Source organism: Neovison vison, chromosome 13 (assembly GCF_020171115.1).
Source record: "Neovison vison isolate M4711 chromosome 13, ASM_NN_V1, whole genome shotgun sequence".
NCBI lineage: Eukaryota > Metazoa > Chordata > Mammalia > Carnivora > Mustelidae > Neogale > Neogale vison.
This window is the reverse complement of record NC_058103.1, coordinates 44,659,087-44,679,584: the sequence shown is the minus strand read 5'-3', so window position 1 is coordinate 44,679,584 and position 20,498 is coordinate 44,659,087. Positions and strand designations below refer to the sequence as shown.

The 20,498-nt window shown below is 37.0% G+C and overlaps 1 protein-coding gene across 2 annotated transcripts in view; it reads right to left on the bottom strand.

Annotated features, from left to right (window-relative positions):
* Positions 1-665: 665 nt before the first annotated feature.
* WDHD1 (WD repeat and HMG-box DNA binding protein 1) overlaps positions 666-20,498 on the bottom strand; it is a 65,472-nt gene continuing 45,639 nt past the window's right edge. For both annotated transcript variants that reach the window (XM_044232177.1, XM_044232178.1), the window contains 10 exons: positions 14,648-14,762; positions 13,629-13,760; positions 11,056-11,273; positions 10,841-10,959; positions 10,398-10,454; positions 8,443-8,486; positions 7,678-7,848; positions 6,450-6,580; positions 2,999-3,137; positions 666-927 (listed from right to left, as the gene is read on the bottom strand). In XM_044232177.1, the coding sequence (XP_044088112.1) occupies positions 727-927; positions 2,999-3,137; positions 6,450-6,580; positions 7,678-7,848; positions 8,443-8,486; positions 10,398-10,454; positions 10,841-10,959; positions 11,056-11,273; positions 13,629-13,760; positions 14,648-14,762 (1,327 nt within the window). In that variant the 3' untranslated portion in view covers positions 666-726. The remainder of the gene's footprint in view (positions 928-2,998; positions 3,138-6,449; positions 6,581-7,677; positions 7,849-8,442; positions 8,487-10,397; positions 10,455-10,840; positions 10,960-11,055; positions 11,274-13,628; positions 13,761-14,647; positions 14,763-20,498) is intronic.

Sequence of the window (20,498 nt, the reverse complement as noted above, 5' to 3'; positions counted from 1 at the left end):
TGCTTGGCAGGATGGGGATGATGGTGGAAATTATGGCAATAAATATAAACTGTATTTTCTAGAAACACTTTCATTTCATGGAAATACAATGTTAAGACCACAGCAAGCTAAATATGGAAACGTGAAAGTCATTTATTTTTTAAAAACCAGGCAAATATAAAGACAACTGAAACCCATATATGAAGAAATTTCTGAAACAAACAAAAGAAAAAAATCTCATCTAAAAAATTATTTACATGTTTAGGGTTCATATTAAAAAACATGGTCCCTAGTTCAGTATAGACATAGAGAAGAGTCTATGGTAACAAACCTGGAGGACAACTTCTGTAGTACTTCTCTGTACACGACATAAACCGAACAAGGAAACCCCTTGAAGGTACTTCAATGTTCAGAGGTTTTAAGACCTTGGCTTTGATGATTTTAAAGGTAAGAAACAACACCAAACTGGCTTCCACTAGGACATGCCAGTGGCTTCACATCAGTGACTAATCACAGTGTTTCTCAATGTCCCTCCATTTGGGAGCACAGCAATCTGCAGAGATGACAGTTTTTACACATGCCCTGTCACCTACACCAATATAATCATGGTGTAGAATGAAGACAGGTAGTTGTCACTAAACTCTCAAAAATATATAATGAGTTTTCTAAAGTTTTTTTTTTTTTAAAGTCCAGGTTTATCAATGATGAATAAAAAATCCATTACCAACTTTCCCACTTTCTTTAACTCTATTCCTGCTTAAATGCAAAAGCTGACAGCTTCTGATTGGTCGAAAGATCTAAAGGTTTTTGCTTTTTAGGCAAATTCAGATTCTCCTTTGCTTTTTCCTTCTCATTTTCAGTTTCATAACTTTCATCAACCACATGTTTTCGCTTCTTTGCTTCAGCTCCATCACTTGTAGTTCCTCCTTTGGCCTTGGCAGCCCATGCCTTTGTAAAAATATGGGAGGAGGAAAGATTTTTAGGCAGTAACAAAGAAATAGGAAGGAAATTATTTCCTTTCTTTTCCAGGTAAAAATCCATATATAAAAGAGCAGAATTTTTTTTAAAAAGCAGCATAATTAGCACTTGAATTGTTAAGCTAATCATTAAGGGTTCTCATTGTTAACAGATTTTACTTAATTGCAGAGCACGTTAAAAAATTTACATTCTACCTCTAATATTTCAATCTAAACTCTGCTTGTATTTAACCATATTAAGTGCAAAATACTATAACAGCAGCTACTTTTTAAAAAATGAAACTTTTTGAGATTATTTATAAGCAGTTGTAGGTAACAATACAGAAGGATCTCATGTACCAGTTTCCCGGTTTACCCCAATAGGAGCATCTTGCAAAACAAATGCAGTATCACAATCAGGGTACGGACATCAATACAATTCCTCTCTTTTTTATTTCTACTCCTATGTGTGTTGTGTATATTTAATTCCAATGTGTAGATTCCATGTTCAAGATACAAAACAGTTCCATCATTATAAGGATCCCTCATGTTGTCCCCAAAACCTACACGTCCTACCCAGGTCCTCACTCCTGGTAATTGGTGCTCTGTTCTTCATCCCTATCACTTTGTCATTTCAGGAATGACATTTCAGATATTCTTTAAGGATTGGCTTCTATTCACTAAGCAAGAACCTTATTAAGTTCAGTCGTTTCCATTTGTCTCTTATTCACTGACTGAATGACTGATTTTTTAAGGAGGAGACCAGCATGGAGACCAACGAAGGGCTTGAACTCACAACCTTGAGATCAAGAACTGAGCAGAGATCAAGAGTCCGATGCTTAACTGATTGAGGCACCCAAGCGCCTCTCCATCAGTCTCTTAAATCTATTTTAATATGTAATAGTTCCTCCTTCTTCCACTTTGCTTCTTTTCCCGTTTCTTTACTATAGAAAAGGAACCCTTTGAAGCTGCAGAATTTCTCACATTAACAGACTGGATTTAAGAAAACGTTTAAGATTTACCTTAACAATACTAATTACATTTTTAAGTATTCAAATACACAATCACAACCTTTACCAAGTCTCTTCCTCTTCTGCTGTATAAAACCATTCAAGTGCCATTTTATCGAATTCTTTAGAATTTCTATCCTCTTATAAATTCTTATAAAAAATGAGAAGTATGAAGTTGCCAGTGAAATTCTAATAAGGCTAGAGGTGGTTAAACCAGTTTCTAGCCTCCTCATTTTGTAATACACTTTATTCTTAAAACCCAGTTTATTGAGGCAGGTATCTATTTCACCAGGTGCCCATGCTGTGTACTGTCAGCCCTGGGGAAGTGAAATCTGAGGATTTAACTGATATACCCTGAACATTCCTTCCCCTTGCACCAGAAAGCTGCTCCTAGCCCTCCCTCACATGGCAGAAATTACATGAGGAGCAACAGGTACAAGCCACCTGTCCTAATTTCCAAGTGAAAGGCTATAATAGAACACTACCTTTTCTCCCCAAAAGCAGTATTCTCATTTTGGGTTTTTTTGGTGTTGTTTTTTTTTTTTTTTTCCTTGAAGTAAGCTCTATACCCATAGTGAGGCTTAAACTCACAATCCCAAGATCAAGAGTCACTTGCTCTACTGACTGAGCCAGCCAGACAGTCCAGTATTCTCACTTTGTATTCAATGTGGAAGTACACAGCATTTTAAAAAATTCTTCTTAAATTACAATAACCTTAAAATCCAAACATGTGAATTTCATTCTTATTTATTCACTTAGTTTGCTTTTGATTTAGAAGTAATGTAATTTTTCTTAGAGTAGCCTACTAACTTGCATTATATAGGAACTTATATACAGATATAAACAGTATATCTACCCCAAATTTAACCCCGGCACTAAATTATTACACACCCACACAGTCAAAGCTGACATTTCAGTTATTTAATTCCCTCTCAACCAAGAGTTTACCAGAGTATCTGCAATTTCCAAAAACAGAAAAAGGGAATTTTCTGTAAGAATTTTTAAAATCTGGGAATTTAATAAAGATCTCAATCTCAGCAAAATTATCCTTACCTTCCTTTCTTCAGCTGACAATACTCTAAATCTCATCATTCCTTCTTTTATTATGTCTGCTTCATCTGAAAAGTTAGGATTGTCAGACAAAATACTACTTCTGTTTTCTTCTAGCCACATCTGGAACCCAGTCTTTGGCCTAAAATAGCAATTATGTGAAAAAAATTTTATACTTAAAATGCAGTTTAAAGTGCTTTATGATTTTTCAGGTTAGTAATGAACCATTAGTCTTTGCATACCTATATAAAGTAAGAGAGACACAATTAAATATTTTTTTTGAAGATTTTTTTTTTTTTTTTTGACAGAGAGAGCATAAGCAGGGGGAACAGGAGAGGGAGAAGCAGGGAGCGGGATGCCAGCTTGATCCCAGGACTCTGGGATCATGACCTGAGTCAAAGGCAGACACTTAACCAACTGAGTCACCCAGGCACCCCGAGAGACACAATTAATTACATCTGTTAATATTCATACTACATATTACCCTGGAGACCATGGGAATAACGAACTGAAAAATCCTTTGTAAGATCAATTCAAAGATTTTACATATTTGTATTTTCCAAGTGGAGCAACCATGAACTCTACCCTTTTAGCTCTTTTTAGAATACCTACATGCTCAAGATCTCCAATTCCCCTCAGCCCTGCTGGGCCAGTAAAATTTTTCCAAGTATCCTTGGTGGGTTCTCTTTCCATTTCCCAAACCAGCTATTTGAAATTCTTATTTCTCTCAAGATCCTTACCCAACCCCTCTCTGCTCTCATAGCTGACCTGGGAGTGGGGGTCCTTTCTTGTGCAACTATTATGTAAAGCATAAACACAGCACACTTGTCAATTTCATTAGACTTTACTTCTGACACAATTGTCTTTAGGTCATAAGCAAAGGTTTGACATCAACATCTAATATTTACTGAGCACTTACTATGCGCTAGGCATTGTTCTAAAAGCCATGTATTATCTCATTTCACCCTATGAGATAAGTGCAATTACTATCTCCATTCCATGGATGAGGAAATTGAGGCTCAGAAATGTGAGATAACTTATTCCAGATTACACAGCAGAAATCAGACCCGGGATTGAACAATTTGGCAGTCTGACTCCAGCGTCCCCATGCTTAACACATCAGCTCTACTACTGCCCCACACTACCCTGTAGCCAAATGGAGCCTGAATAATAAATTTAAGGACACAGCAAAAATTAGATGCAAAAATACCACAGAAAAATATTTATGATAAAATTTTAAATGGAACCAGAAAGACAGGATATAACATTATAGCTCTAATACAAATCTCATTAAATATAACATCTTAATTTTACTAAAAAAAGATTAGAAGGGAAGAATTACCTTTATGAGTAATTGCGGGATTTTGCCTAAACTTTTTAATTTTTAGAAAAACAAGCTATTAAAAAAATATTATTAGTCTGGCTAGAACTACTTGCCAATTTCTGGAAATATCGTAATATAATTCTACTTTCAGAAAAATAATAGAGCAAATAAAAACAAACAGCAACACTAAACAAAGGTTCTTGAATTTCTAGAAATATTCATTTTAATCAAACTTGGGGCAAGTCTAGCTAATAGCTTACAATCTCTCCCCAAACAGCTATTGTTCAAGAGAAAAACAAAATTGAACATTTCTCTTCTGATTGAGTATATCAACATTTGTGACAAAATATTTAGTTAAGGGGTGCCTGGGCGGCTCAGTGGGTTAAGCCTCTACCTTCAGCTCAGGTCATGATCTCAGGGTCCTGGGATCAAGCCCAGCATCGGGCTCTCTGCTCAGCGGGGAGCCTGCTTACCCCCCTCTCTCTGCCTGCCTCTTTGCCTACTTGTGATCTCTCTCTCTCTGTCAAATAAATAAATAAAATCTTTTAAAAAAAATTTAGTTAAGCAGTGATAATTCTTTAATGAAATTTCATGTAAGTTTTCTGTATAGCTCACTGATAGTAAAAAAAAAATGGAATCTTCTTAAATAAAATCTTCATCATTTAATATCTGATTTGAATTCAGGACAAAAATGGGAAAAACAAAAACCAAAGCTACTCCTCAGATTAAATTGGTTAACATGAGTGGCACCTGGCTGGCTCAGTTGGTAGAGCATGCAGCGTTTGAACTTTGGGTCATGAGCCTGAGCCCTATGTTGAGTATAGAAATTACTTAAAAAATAAAACCTTTACGGGGCACCTGGGTGGCTCAGTGGGTTAGTATCTGCCTTTGGCTCAGGTCATGATCTCAGGGATCCTGGGACTGAGCCCCATGTCGGGCTCCCTCCTCAGCGGGGAGTCATCTTCTCCTTCTCCCTCTGCCCCTCCTCCCTGCTTGTGCTTGAGCGCTCTCTCACAAGAAAATAAATAAAAATCTTTAAAAAAAAGAGAGACCTCAAGAATGTGGTAACATATTACACTGGCAGACAAATAGGATACAGGCAAATAAGAACTCTCATATTGCAGGAGGCACAGAAAATGATACAATATCAACAGAGAAAAATTTGGCACTATCTATTGAAATTACAAGTGCACATTAACTTGAAGCATACAGGAATCCATCTTATAGCTATAGGTGTATGTGAGAAATGACATTCATATGAAGTTATTCTTTGTGCTACTGTTTGTACTAGCAAAAGACCAGCAACCACCTTCTGTCCACCAGTAGAGAACTGAATAAATTATGGTATATCCATTCAGTGTATGTGAAAAGATTAAAGAAACTCTTTATGTAGTAACATGAGATGTTCTATAAAAAATGTTAAATGAAAAGAAGCAAGGGGGCGCCTGGGTGGCTCAGTGGGTTAAGCCGCTGCCTTCGGCTCAGGTCATGATCTCAGGGTCCTGGGATCGAGTCCCGCATCGGGCTCTCTGCTCAGCAGGGAGCCTGCTTCCTCCTCTCTCTCTCTCTGCCTGCCTCTCTGCCTACTTGTGATCTCTCTCTGTCAAATAAATAAATAAAATCTTTAAAAAAAAAAAAAGAAAAGAAGCAAGGTACAGAATAACATGTATGCTACCATTTCTGTAAAAATAAAAAAATAGATAAATCTAAGTGTTTGAACATGCACAAAAAATATTGGAGGGCTATGTGAGAAATCTGTTGTAGTGACTGTGCAAGAGGGGAACTCGGTGGACAGGAAAGATGTTTACTCTTTATCACACTTTTTTTGGGTAACTTTTCACTTTCTCCCATGTAACTATCTATTTTAAGATAAACAAAAAAATTATAAAATATGTACAATTTAAAACACATATAATTTATCAGGGTGGATCTTATTAAGTAACATAAATAGACATTAATCAATATTTATGGCTTCCTTTCCTTAAAGTTATGTGTTCAGAATGTCCACTAACAGTGTCAATGTATTACTTGTAATAATGAACAAGAGGGTTGAGTGATTTTGTATTGTTTCTGTATGCCTTTTATTGGGATATTATATCTTAAGAATAATAAATTTGTTTATGTACTGACCTTTGATTTTCAGTGTTTTGAGGAGACATAGCTGGTGTTTCAGATGCTGACTTTTTAGGATGTTCTTCTTTTACATCCTCAGTCTTATCAGTTTGGGAAGGTCTTTTCTGGAAATAGGATGCTGCAGATGCCTGTAAAAACAAACATAATGAATACTGCAACAAAATCTAGTAAGATATCATATACTACAATCAACTTTTGAAAAGCGTGGGAAAATATATGTAGAATTCTTAAACCAACATGTGAAGAAGCCCCCTGAAGTTCTCAGCTGAACATAAACAAGACTACAGACACAAAATCCCCTAAAACTACAAATTCCGTATTTTCTAAGTGCTGAATTTTACTATATGAAATGGAAAAGAAAAAAGATCTATTGTACTAATGACAAATCTGGGATGAAATACAAAACCTGGGCTGAAACCAGAAGGCAAAATCAGAATACAGAACAAGACTGGGGGGTGCCTGGGTGGCTCAGCTGTTAAGCGTCTGCCTTCAGCTCAGGTCATGATTCCAGGGTCCTGGGACCAAGCCCCACATTGGGCTCTCTCCTCAGCGGTAAGCTTGCTTCTCCCTCTCCGCTCCCCCTGCTTATATTCCCTCTCTTGCTGTCTCTCTCTCTCTCTGTCAAATAAATAAATAGCATCTTCAAAAAAAAAAAGATTGGGGGGTGCCTGGGTGGCTCAGTGGGTTAAGCCTCTGCCTTCGGCTCAGGTCATGATCCCAGGGTCCTGGGATAGAGCCCTGCATCAGGCTCTCTGCTCTGCAGGAAGCCTGCTTCCTCCTCTCTCTCTGCCTGCCTCTCTGCCTACTTGTGATCTCTGTCAGATAAATAAAGAAAAAAAATCTTTAAAAAAAAAAAAGATTGGTGCCAGCTACTACAGCATCATCTTTAAACAAAGATAAGCATCAGAATCATCTGGGAAATTTTTTTAAAAGACCAAATGTGTGTGTGTGTGTGTGTATGTATGGTATATATACCATATATACATATACATATGGTATATATACCATACATACACACACACACACACACACATATATATATATATGTTTTCTTCCCCCCCACACTCAAAAAGTGATTCTGAAGCAAAATCAGATTGGAGAACCACTACCCTTGCCAGACAGTCAATCATAAACAACTGGAGCTTCCTGTCCCATACCTGAAAGAGTGAACAAAACAAACAGAATATGTGCTGCTTATTGTTAATGTGGGTAGTTGAAATTGTACCTGCTTAGACTTTGGCTTTGGAACTAAAGGCTTTATAACTGGAGACTTTTCATTATTTGTAGCTCGATTAAGTGCAGTAGATTTCTTGGATGATTTGTTCATATTGTCTAAAATATTACTTGAACGTGCTGAATTCACTGAAGTGGTTGGTTCTTTGGAATTGGCTGATACCTAAAGAACAAACTATTAGCATTTTATATTTAAAGAAGAAAAAAAATCCCAAGAGATTAATTTTTCCTTAAAGTATGTCAGGTTTATATTGTGGTCTCACATTTAGAATTGAACACATTTTGTACAATACAAATTAAGACTGATACACATATTAAAAATACCACATCCCCAAGGAAAAGAGGGAATAATCTTTCAAAACTATCAGTATTTAGGAGCACCTGGGTGGCTCAGTTGGTTAAACAACTGCCTTCGGCTCAGGTCATGATCCCGGAGTCTCGGGATTAAGTCCCACATCAGGCTCCCAGCTCTATGGGGTCTGCTTCTCCCTCTGACCTTCTTCCCTCTCATGCTCTCTCTCACTCTCTCTCTCTCTCAAGTAAATAAATAAAATCTTAAAAAAAAAAAAATCAGTATTTAGAGGGTAAGTAGAACATATAACTCTTAGACCAAGTGTGAACTAGTGCTGCTTTCATGAAGATCTGCTTTAGTCTTTAATGCCTCCAAGTCTGGAGAGTGTCATCTGGCAGTCTGGAAATACTTCTTTGTATAAAAATGTACTGAAATACATTTTAAATATCACTGGAAAGAGTTTACCTTGAAGGGGTTTACTCGTCCTTGGTTGCTACAGGTAACTGCACCTTTCGTAAGAAAGAAACCCTCACTTAATAGCGGCAAAACATAGAAGACTTCTGACCTCTCTAGTAATAGATGGAATATTTTAATCTGTATCATACAAAAACAAATGTACTTTGCAGCTTTAAAACTATTAACAACTATATATGACCTCCTACCTCTTTCCAAGCTAAAATACAAGCTAGTAAATGGAAACTACCCCAACTTGTTAATATGAAATATAACAACCCAATATTCATATAGATCTATCCTTTTCTCCTATTACCATGGAAGAACGGTGACTCGTTTTAGCTAAGTTAACAATTCCTCTACTTGTGCCCTAGATCCCAATCTCTCCTGCTTTGTCAGGAAACTCACCCTATCAGTGCCTACACCATCTTTGGATGTATACTACTTTTTCCTCTTTATTGGCTACTCAAGTTTCCTAACTTAAACAAACAAACAAAAACAAGCCCTCTCAACCCCATCGAGCCAAATTCGAGAGCTGTCAACAAAGCTATTCCCAGTTCCTCAAGGTTCATACATTCCCACATCCAAAATATAATGGCTTCCAGCCCTACTATCCTATAGAATCTGCTCTTGCTAAGGACCCAATAAAGTCCGTGTGGCCAAATATGGTGGGTAGTTTTCAGTCATCATCATTTTGACCCACTCAATAGCATTCTACATAGCTGAGTGTTCCTTTCTTTTTGATACTGTTTCCTACCCTTGAGTTCTGAGATTCCATGTTCCTATCTCCTTCCTCTCTTACCTCATTTTCTTTTGATGGTTCCTCCTCTGCCCAGTGTTTAAATGCTGGGGATTCTCCACCCCCTATGCTCACTTTTCTTCTCACTTTATATCCTCCTCCAATGCTCAATCACCCATGCCCATGATTTAAATTGCTATCATTATGCCAACAATTTTCACTTGATATCTCCCTCCCAGACTACTTTCCTGAGTTCCTAACCCAAACATCCAATAGTAGTTCATCTTCCTCCTATCTAAACCTGAGTTTCCCTAGTGTTTTCTAACCCAGTAAATGGTACCATCATTCATTCAAATATTCAAGCTGGGAAACTGAGTCATTCTGTATATCCTGAACTTTCATTCTCTACATTTTCTTCAGCAACACTTTATCAATTCTTCTTTCTTTCTCCCATTAGTCACCACCACCCGAGTCTAAGACACTATTCAATGTCACTTGGGCTGTCTCCTTATGCGCATTCCTCCTCTGCCAGTGTGCACACTCTGCCTCTGCTTTAAACCTACAAAGGCCTCCCAGTGACCTCAGAATAAAGATCAAAATCCTTACTGTGGCCTCCATGGATCTGCATGATTTAGCTTCCGCCCTTCCCTCCAAAACCACTCGGTGTCATATTTCTCTGCCTCTGTGCTCTTAGCACTACTCTTACAGTCTTCACAAATGCTATTCCTTCAGTCACACGCCTTTCCCTTGCTTCTGCTCTCACCCACTTCAGCCTAGCTGATTCTTATTCATCTCTGCTTTAAACATTCCATGAGGCCTCTCTTGGGGTCCTGACAAAGCCCTTACCTCTGACTAGATTACAGCACACTGTTATATGTTCTTATAATACTCTGTACATGTGTTTATAGGTAATTTTTTAAAATCAAAGGACCATGTACACATGGTTTAAAAATTCAGTTGATACTATGTAAGATTTACGCAGGAGTCAACCATGCATGTCTGCCCGACTTCTCTATGTCCCACCTAGTCAAATACCTGACACACAATAGGCACTTAATAAATATTTGTAAAATTAGCAGTTTCACAAACAATATTTCTGATAAAAACAAACCAAGGGCAGAAGAGTGGAGGTGGGGGTGGGCAAAAGGGGTGTATTTGAAAAGATATATCACTTTAAAGACTACTTGTACAATTTTCTTGATATTACAGAATCACAAATATTTCTTACCTGACTTAATAGCTGGCACATCAGCAGAATTTGCACTTTTGGAAAATGGATTCTGTCCTATAAAATTTAAAATACAATGTAAATGGGGAGACAAAGTTACTCTCTATAATCAACAATCAGCATAGATATATTAACAAAGCACTGGTATTCAATTTTCCTCAGCCAAGTAAAATGGGGAAAGCCACATAAATGACATTTCTCATCCTTAAATTGCCTTAAAAATGTATCTTATGGGGCACCAGGGTGGCTCAGTTGGTTAAGCATCCAATTCTTGATTTCAGCTTAAGTCATAATCTCCAGGTTGTGAAACTGAGACCCATCTGGCTACTCGCTCAGCGGGCAGTCTGCTTCTCTCCCTACGTCTCCCTCTGTCCCTCCCCCAACTCATACACATACTCTTTCTCTAAAATAAATAAATGAATCTTTTTAAAAAAAAATCTTGCCATGGTTATGTAATTCTGGTTCTTCTTCTTTATCATCAGATTCTCTGGTGTCCTCTGCATCTTCTTCAACTTGGTTTCTAAGCCTTGGCTGGCCCCACTCTGTAGCAGTATTACTGTAACTAAAAGACAATATATTACTCAATAAAGAGCTATACAAAGACCAATTTAATATTCAGAATAGTAAAAAAGAATTTAAGCAACTGATTATTTCTTACCCAGCATTCAGCTCTTTTCTGAAATCTTCCTCTTCCTCTTCTTCTACCTGGGTTGCTGCCAATTCAGCTGCCTTCTCTACAGCCAGTTCACTAAGTCTTTGGGCCAATATTAATCTCCGGGAACGAGAAGCATATTTAATGGCTAAATTCACAGCATTTTGAGTCATTAAATCAGCTAGTTCCATACAACGGAATTCCCGATCCAGTTTACAAGAAAGCTAACCCAGAATGGAAAAAAAATAAAGCCATGTCAAGGAAACTTTTTATTTAAAAAATTTTTAAATTTATTATTATGTTCAATTAGCCAGTATATAATACATTAGTTTTTGATGTAGTGCTCAACGATTCATTAGTTGCATATAACACCCAAGAGAAACTTTTTAAAAATAAGAGAATGATACTAGTAGTAAAACTGAGAAATCAGTTTTCTAGATAATGCATCTCACTGATTCTAAGAACCATATTTTTATACATTTTAACATCTCTGAAAGTGGGAGCATCTCACAATTGATGGTGGGTCAGAGTTTAATTTGTAGCATTTTGGGGGGGGCTTAAATAATGATGCATTTTACAATCAATAGTAGCTTAGATTCAATGAAATAAGGCTTAGGATTTCAGGCTATTAATTGCAAGGGAAGTAAAGACACTCCTTTACAATTCAAATGTAGTTTTCTTAAACTTGTTTCCTTGCCCACCCACCCCCACCCCACCCTCACCAAATAAGGCAGCAAGTTCAAAAAAGGAATAGATAGTAAATGATTTATTTGTTATTACTTTGCCCAGAATTGGTACACAAATACTACTAAGTGAGTTTGGGTAGGGAGAAGTAGATTTAGCCATTCATTTTTAAGTGTGATTGTCTAAGATCTCCAACTACCAGAAATAGTTACACAACTTCTAATTAACAACTCCCTTTTTCTTGCTCTATTTTTTTATATGTAACAATACAAAAAAAAGGGCATTCATTTAACATCTTAGAAAACACTTGACTACTTTTCTTTTGGTATGAATTTTTACAACTCAAAGTGAGGCAACTCAAGTACAATGTAAGGAAAATTAGTACTTCACAGACTACTAAGGGTTTCCTAATTCAGGGTAGAAGGATTATTTTGTTACTTAGACATCCCACATCTCATGCCTCAGCACAGAGGTTTAGACAATCACCTGCATGTCCTTTTCAAGGTTTCTATTATCACTCATCTATAAACAGTACTTCTTAATCAGGGTAGTACTCTGCCTCAGGGGACATTTGGAAATGAAAAGTAGTAGGATTCTCATAGTAACGAGGCTGAAGTTCCAGCATTTGCCAGGGGGACAGGAATGCTAAAGAACTGACCAGTCCTTAAGCTACTGATACTCTGTTCAGAAACACTGTTCCAGAGGAAATGCTCCTCCAATGCTACATGGTAAATAACCAAACGGATATTCTTACCTGTGCTGTGGGAAATAAGAAGGTTACTGGCTCCTACACCACAAATGACATTTTTATAAAAGGAACAAAACTTACTCTACAATAAGCTAATTAAATTTCTTTAATACTGGGGGGCACTCAGTTGGTTAAGTGACTGCCTCCGGCTCAGGTCATGATCAGAGTTCCAGGATCAAGTCTCACATTGGGCTCCCTGCTCAGCAGGGAGTCTGCTTCTCCCTCTGAACCGACCCCCCCACCGCCCCCCCCCGTCACACTCTCTCATTCTCTCTCTCTCTCAAATAAATAAGTAAATGAAATCTTTAGAAAAAAATTTCTTTGATACTATACTCAAGACAGTGTCACACAGTGGTGACAACAGTGAATACTACCTTTTTCCAACAACATGATGGCTCTAGAGAGTATAAGGCTAAGTGAAATGAGTCAGAGAAAGATAAATACCGTATGATTTCACTCATATGTATAATTTAAGAAATAAAACAAACATAGAAAAAAGGATAAACATGGGGGTGCCTGGGTGGCTCAGTGAGTTAAGCCGCTGCCTTCAGCTCAGGTCATGATCTCAGGGTCCTGGGATCGAGTCCCACATCGGGCTCTCTGCTCAGCAGGGGGCCTGCTTTCCTTCCTCTCTCTGCCTGCCTCTCTGCCTACTTGTCCTACTTGTGATTTCTCTCTGTCAAATAAATAAATAAAATCTTTAAAAAAAAAAAAAAAAAAGAAAAGAAAAAAGGATAAACAAAAAAACTAGACTCTTAACTATAGAGAACTATATGGTAACTATAGGTAGTTACCATAGGAGACATCGGTAGGGAGATGGGTGAAATAGGAGAAGGTGGTTAAAGGTACACATGTCTGCTCATGATCTTAGTTACAAGATAATGTCTAAAATATTTTACTTATTTTTTAAAATATTTTAACTGCAACATCAACTGGGAAACAATTGAGTAATGTACAGAATTGTTAAATCACTGTATTGTACACCTGAAATTAACATAACACTATAAATGATACTAGAATTAAAATTTTAAAAACTAAAAAAAAGTTTCTGAGGTTGTGGAACTTGGTGCTAATTCACATACTTTTAAGAAATCCAATCTATAGAAAAGTGCAACTTTAATTTTTCCAGCATATTTATTATACTCACCGCAAGCATTTTCATTAAAAGCTCCTGTTGTTCTTTTATTGCTTGATTTTTAGTGCTTTCTTCATACTCATAACCATTTTTAGCTAAATAATCAAGGTAATTGTGAAACATGATGGAACGCCAAAATTGTTCCTACAAAAGTGAAAAAAACAGCTTAGAGAAAACTACCAGCTTAATACTAGGCAAGTATTAAATATCTATCTTAAGATAACGGATTCTGAATTAAAATAATTTTTGAAATACTTTTTCTATAGTTTATTTCGTAATTCAAATTTTAACATGATACCAAACCTTAACTTCATCTTTTGTACTTTAAAAAAAAAAAAAAAAGGAAATATAACATTTTAAACAGTATCTTAGGACGCCTGGGTGGCTCAGTGGGTTAAGCCACTGCCTTCGGCTCAGGTCATGATCTCAGGGTCCTGGGATCGAGTCCCGCATCGGGCTCTCTGCTCTGCAGGGAGCCTGCTTCCTCCTCTCTCTCTCTCTGCCTGCCTCTCTGCCTACTTGTAATCTCTCTCTGTCAAATAAATAAATAAAATCTTTAAAAAAAAAAATAAATAAAAAATAAACAGTATCTTAGCTATCATTAATGCTCAGAGGAGGTGGTATGCTACTTTTTAAGAGGCTGGTTAACTTCCTATTTAGAGTAACTAATTACAAGATTTCAAATGACTTTTGATGGTACAGGGCTATGCCTAGAGTGAAGCAAGCCTGGTCTAAGACCCAATATTTATGGAGGTCCACCCTCTCAGGCACTCACACAACTCTGAGAGTGAGTGAGAGCCTTTACCCTGATGTTCATACCCATTTCCCTCACAGACAAAATCCCTGGACGCAGAGACGGCAACCAGGTACCCTTGTGATCATAAGCAGTCACCCTCCTACCCTGTTACCACTATTTATTTAATCATAAAGTAATGAGTATTCAACACTGTTTATCAGGGAAATTTTTAAATGTCTGCATCACAGGCAATGTATTATCAAATTCAGAGTGTCAAGGTAAGATTTCCACATACCTCCATTTGTCCTTTCTCTGTTGCAATCTGACAATAAGGAAGCTTAAAGGATAGTATAGCTACAGCAGGTCGTGGAAGGGTGGGAGGAAACCGAGAACCTTTGCAAGGAATGCACCTGTCAATTAAAAAAAAAAAGTGTCACTACAAAAACTCCCTTCCCAAATCATAAAAACTGTTAAAATATAAAATTTCCAAAATTCAATAACTTGCAATAATATTATTCCAATAGCTAGCTTAATAATATACAACAAATTACTCTTTTTTTTTTTAACTTCACACCTGATTAGGGTTTTTTTGTTTTTTTTTTTTAAGATTTTGTTTATATATTTGAGAGAGAGAGAGATCACAAGTAGGCAGAGAGTCAGGCAGAGAGAGAGGGAAGCATGCTCCCCGCCGAGCAGAGAGCCCCATGTGGGGCTCGATCCCAGGACCCTGAGATCATGACCTGAGCCGAAGGCAGAGGCCCAACCCACTGAGCCACCCAGGCGCCCCACACACCTGATTAGGTTTAAAAACTATCCCTCCCCATGCATTTTAAGAATTTCAACAACCCCTCCTCACATCAATTTTTCCTTCAGAAACTGTCCACTTTTAAAATATGGCAGCTCGGGGCACCTGGGTGGCTCAGTGGGTTAAGCCTCTGCCTTCAGCTCAGGTCATGATCTCAGTGTCCTGGGATAGAGCCCCACATCTGGGCTGTCTGCTCAGCGGGGAGCCTGCTTCCCTCTCTCTCTCTCTGCCTACTTGTGATCTCTCTGTGTCAAATAAATAAATAAAATCTTTAAAAAATAGAATAAAATAAAATACAGCACCTATGCCATAAATAGTTTTCAAGGGATCCATGATATAAAACAGATCAGCCAAGATGAAATACTGATAAAGCACTTCCTTTTATTTATCAGTTTGGGAATACTTGGTACTGCTGGTAGAAAGTGTCAAAGAGAAAAAGACGGTGATATGTCCAATAGAGATAAGTATCTACTACTAGATATTGGTAAAAGTGAAGCAGAAAATCCAGTATATACCTGGTTATAATATATACCTGCTCTGCTAAATCAGTGGTTGCCTTATGAGATAATAAATAGCTCAGTGGTGAGAGCTTTGTCTAAACCTTTTCTGATTATGATATGAAAGTATTTAAAGATGCCCATCAGTATGAATAGTAATGCAATTCATTAATTAAAAAGCATTCATTAATCGCAGACTGACATATGCATGTAGAATACCCTTTCAACTTATGTACTCCAAATTATTTATAAGAAAACCACTGGAAAACCTTGCTCACACACAAAGTACCTTGGGTGAATTTTCTAATTTCTCTAGTCATTTAAAAATACAGTACAATGTTCAATGCCTATTAATAACCACACATTTAATTTATAGTACAGCCTTTTAGTCATGGCTTAAAGTCATGACTTTCTTAAAGGGAAATACTAAGTAGAAATCAGATCCTCAGGTGTAAATTTTTTTCATAAATGTCTTCTAGTATTATCAAATGCCCACTAGAATAGTTAAAAATTAAATAAGTGGCAATACTCAGCAATCTTTTAAACTAGAGAGGCCCCCCTTCCTAATAAGATTTGAATACACTTTCTTCTTTTTGTGACCCTATAATAAAAATACAAACATGTTTTTAGCGTTCCAATACTTTTGAACATATAATCTCATTTCTTCTTCTTCCTCTCCTTCTATGATTTCATATAAATCAGTGGTTATCAGCATACCAGGTGGTAGTTTGAATACCTGAAAAAAATCTCTTGTAGCAATTCTGTCATTCACAGAAGCTAGTGGTTTATTAGTCAAGCAAAATGAAAAAGCACATGTGCATTCAGAAAGGAACAAGTCTAATGATACATATATATGTATATTAACATAATCAGAAGGAACATTGGGAATAATCTTAATTGCCTTAACATTTATTTTTTTCTATAAGAAGACTTTTACTCTCTTGTTTAAAAACATTTTATACCTCAAATACTCTATTGACTTATCACAGTAAGCAATTATCACAAAGAAAAATTAGGACTTTATTAATGGTTTTTTAAAGCTACATTTATATCAAAGCAGGGAATTAGTACCCTGCTTTGATATAAATAAAATTTCTTACACTTTTAGTTTTAAAGACTTGAAGTAAAAAGACCTGTTGTTCTCCATTAAATACCCCTTTCATTAAAGAAGAGGAAGAACAAACTCATTTGACTGCTAATTTGGTGGGTTTTGCCTATAATGAATGAGCCTCCAGGAAATTGCATGGCTAAACCATCTGGAGGAGAAAATGCAAAAAATAAACTATGGTTTACTAAGAAAACAAAATTACTTCAATTCCTTTTCAAATAGATAATAAAACTTGTTCTCTTATTAAGGGAAGAATCGAAAAAATATTAGACTAGTGAAAATTGGGGCCAATGTCCAGACTAAGCTTTCCCCGGGTAACAAGTTTTGCTTTGTGTTCTGGGTTGCACGGAGGAGACTTTGTTCACCATTTGTTTAGAGCACATACTCAGGAGTAGATAATGATTTTAGCAGCCAACTCTTCCAGGCCTTTACGTAGTGCAGCACATATAGTCAGTACTGTAACAAATGCTTGTTAAACAAAACTCAAAACAAGAATTCGTTTGCAAGCATGCTTAAAACTCTTAAGAGCTTTTAAAAGCTAAAGAGAAAAGGAAGGAAGGCTAATGTTGGTAGAGAGCAAACTGGACTGTAGCATGCAAAATCAGGAAACTCAGTTATATATTAACCAGTAGGGATTATGAAAAAAAAAAATCTTCAGTGGAAACAATAAAGATAGTTTTTGCTAAACTGAAGTGTCATTCGAATGGAGGTAGGAGTGATAACTTCTACAGATTAGTAATTCTCATATTCATGATTAAAGGCAGGTATTTCGTATGGAATCAAATGACAGGTTTAAATTCCTTTATTTATATCCCTAGGAGTTGAACAGTTAAGTCATATACTAACTCTGTTTAACTGTTTGAGGAAATGCCAAACTGTACCAAGTTTCTATCCCCACCTAGTGCTGTTTAGGGTTCCGCATGCTCAACAGCACTAATTATTGTCCATCTTTCAGATAATAACCGTCCTGGTGGGTATGAAGTGGTATCTCTGTGATTTTGATTTGCATAATGATGCTTAATAACTAATGAATACCTTTTCATACATTATAGGCCGTGCATGTTTTCTTTCGAGAAATGTCAGTTCAAATACTCTGCCTAGTTTTTAATTGAGTTACCTTTTCTTAGGTTACAAGAGTTCTTTATATATTCTGATACACATCCCTTTTAAATCTACATGGTACTCTAGTATGCACTCGTACCTAACATTACCTATTCTACTAATAGAAATTTAGGGTTCCAATCTTTTGCTAATATTAACAATCCTACAAGGCAGGTATCTTTTGCACATGTCATTTCCACATGTGCTAGCAGCACTATTTCCTAAACTTTAATGCACACACAAATCACCTGAGGATCTTGTTAAAATGCAAGTTCTGATTCAGTAAGTCTGAAGTGATGCCTGAGATCTGGTGTTTCTTTTCTTTGAAAGATTTTATTTATTTATTTGAGAGAAAGTGCATGCATATGCGTGCAAGAAAGAGAGCATGAGGGGCAGGAGAGCCGACATGTGGCTCCATCCCAAGACCCTGGGATCATGATCTGAGGGGAAACCAGATGCTTAACTGAATGAGCCACCCAGGTGTCCTGAGATCTGGCATTTCTAATAAGCTCCCTGGTGATGCTGATGCTGATGGTCCAGGGATCACACTTTAAACAGCAAGTACTAGTACATCTGCAGGAAAAATCCTAAGGCAGATAAAAAAGCACATGCCTTTCTAATTCTGGTAGTTCTTGACAAACTGCCTTCCATAGGGATTATAACCAATTATACTCCTATCAGCAATTATAAGCTTGATTATTTCCCCCCAGCCTCACCAACTAAGAGCGTTATCATTTTCAGATTCTCCTCACTCGATAAGTAAAAAGAGTGTTTTTATAAGTTTTGATTCATATTTTTCTTATTTTGATATCAATCATCTTTTCACGTATCCAAGAGCCATTTTTATTTTCTTTTCTAATTCGTGCCTTTCTAGAAATAGTCTCTACTTACAACTTCTGTGATATGATGTTCTTCAAGTGATTTTTCTCTTATTTGCTTAGCCAATATTCCTTTCCCTCATTCAAAAGCTCCATCTCCCAATACCTGACATCTAAAGGTTGGAATTTCTAAGGGGAATTCTGTGACCTTTTTTTTCTTTCTTCTAAGTGATCTCGTTTATTACTATGACTTTATTTTTTTTAAGTGTTTTATTTATTTTTGAGAGAGAACATGTGAGTGTGCGGTGGCGGGGCAGAGAGAGAAGCAGGCTCCCCACTGAGCAGGGAACCCAATGTGGGGCTCAATCCCAGGACCTGGAGATCATGACCCAGGCCAAAGGCAGCCACTTCACTGACTAAGACACCCAGGTGCCCCTTGTTTATTACTATGAATACTTTACTTACTATGAAGTATATACTTACTATGAAGGTATAATACTTTAAATACCTTCTATATTCTGGTGATTCCCAAATTTATATCTTACAGTCATGTATTATAATACCTTCTTGATATCACCACTTAGATATTCTGCAGGCATTTCAACAATATACCCAAGAGCGAATTTGTTTTCACCTCTCATTTCTATAAATGGCATGACTATACATCTAGTTGCTTTAATTGGAGACATAGGTGTCATTATTGAGTCTTCTCTCTCACTCCCAACATGCCATCTATCAGAAAATCCTACTTGTTTCGATCTCAAATCTAGTTCCCTTAATTTCTACTGCCACCACCCTAGCAGCTCTGCTGGATGACTGCAAAATCTTCCTCAATGTCTCTCAATGGAGGCACTGATAGCACTTGGGAAGGACGATCTGTAGTTCAGTAGGACCATCCTGCACATTCTAAGATGTTCAACAGCCCTGGCCACAGCTCTCTAGATGCCAGGTAACCCCTGATCATTGTGATGGCTAAAAATATGACCCTATGTCTCCAAACACTCTCAGAAAGCAGAATAAATTCCCCGACTGAAAACTGGGCTCCCTAATTTCAGTCTTACCTCTGCCAAGACATTTAGCACATGTATTTTTCTTTTTATAGTATAAATCAGATTTCATCATTCCCCAGATAAAACTGTAGAATGGCTTCATGATACAACTTCAAATGAAATATTAACTTCTCTATATGGTCTATAATGCAGCCTATATCTAACTTTCCGATATCAGCATGGACTTATGCTTCCCATCAACCCTCAACTTCTTATATGCTAGCCATTTTTGCATTCTTTCAATTCTTTAAACACACCTAGCTCTTTCTGACCTGAGGACTTTTATACATGCTGTCTATTCTGCATGGATCATTTTTCACTTCACTTTTGCCTCACAGACTCCTTGGCCTTGGGTCTCATTTTAATTCTATCTCTTTATTAAGAGTCCTATGTGATCATGCTACCTAGAATGTGCCCTTCTGTTATGCTCCATCATGGGTCTGCTCAGATTAATTTGTGGCATTTATCCCAAGTAGTAATTAACATTTACTTATTTCTGTTATCTGTCTCCCCAGTCTATAAGCTCCATGAAAGCAAAGAAATCTTTGTTCACCAAGTACCGATATAATGTCACTGCCAGTTGCTTAGACCAAGAAGATATCAAGTGTCAAAAAAAGAAGAAAATATTTAATATTGAATAGAGACTAAATGGATTGAGAGTTGTACACCTGCTGTCAGCTACTAAATTTCTATTAGCCCTCTCCCTGGTTACAATTACTGAGCCCTTTAAAACTCTCAAAAAGCCATGGGTGCCTGGGTGGCTCAGTG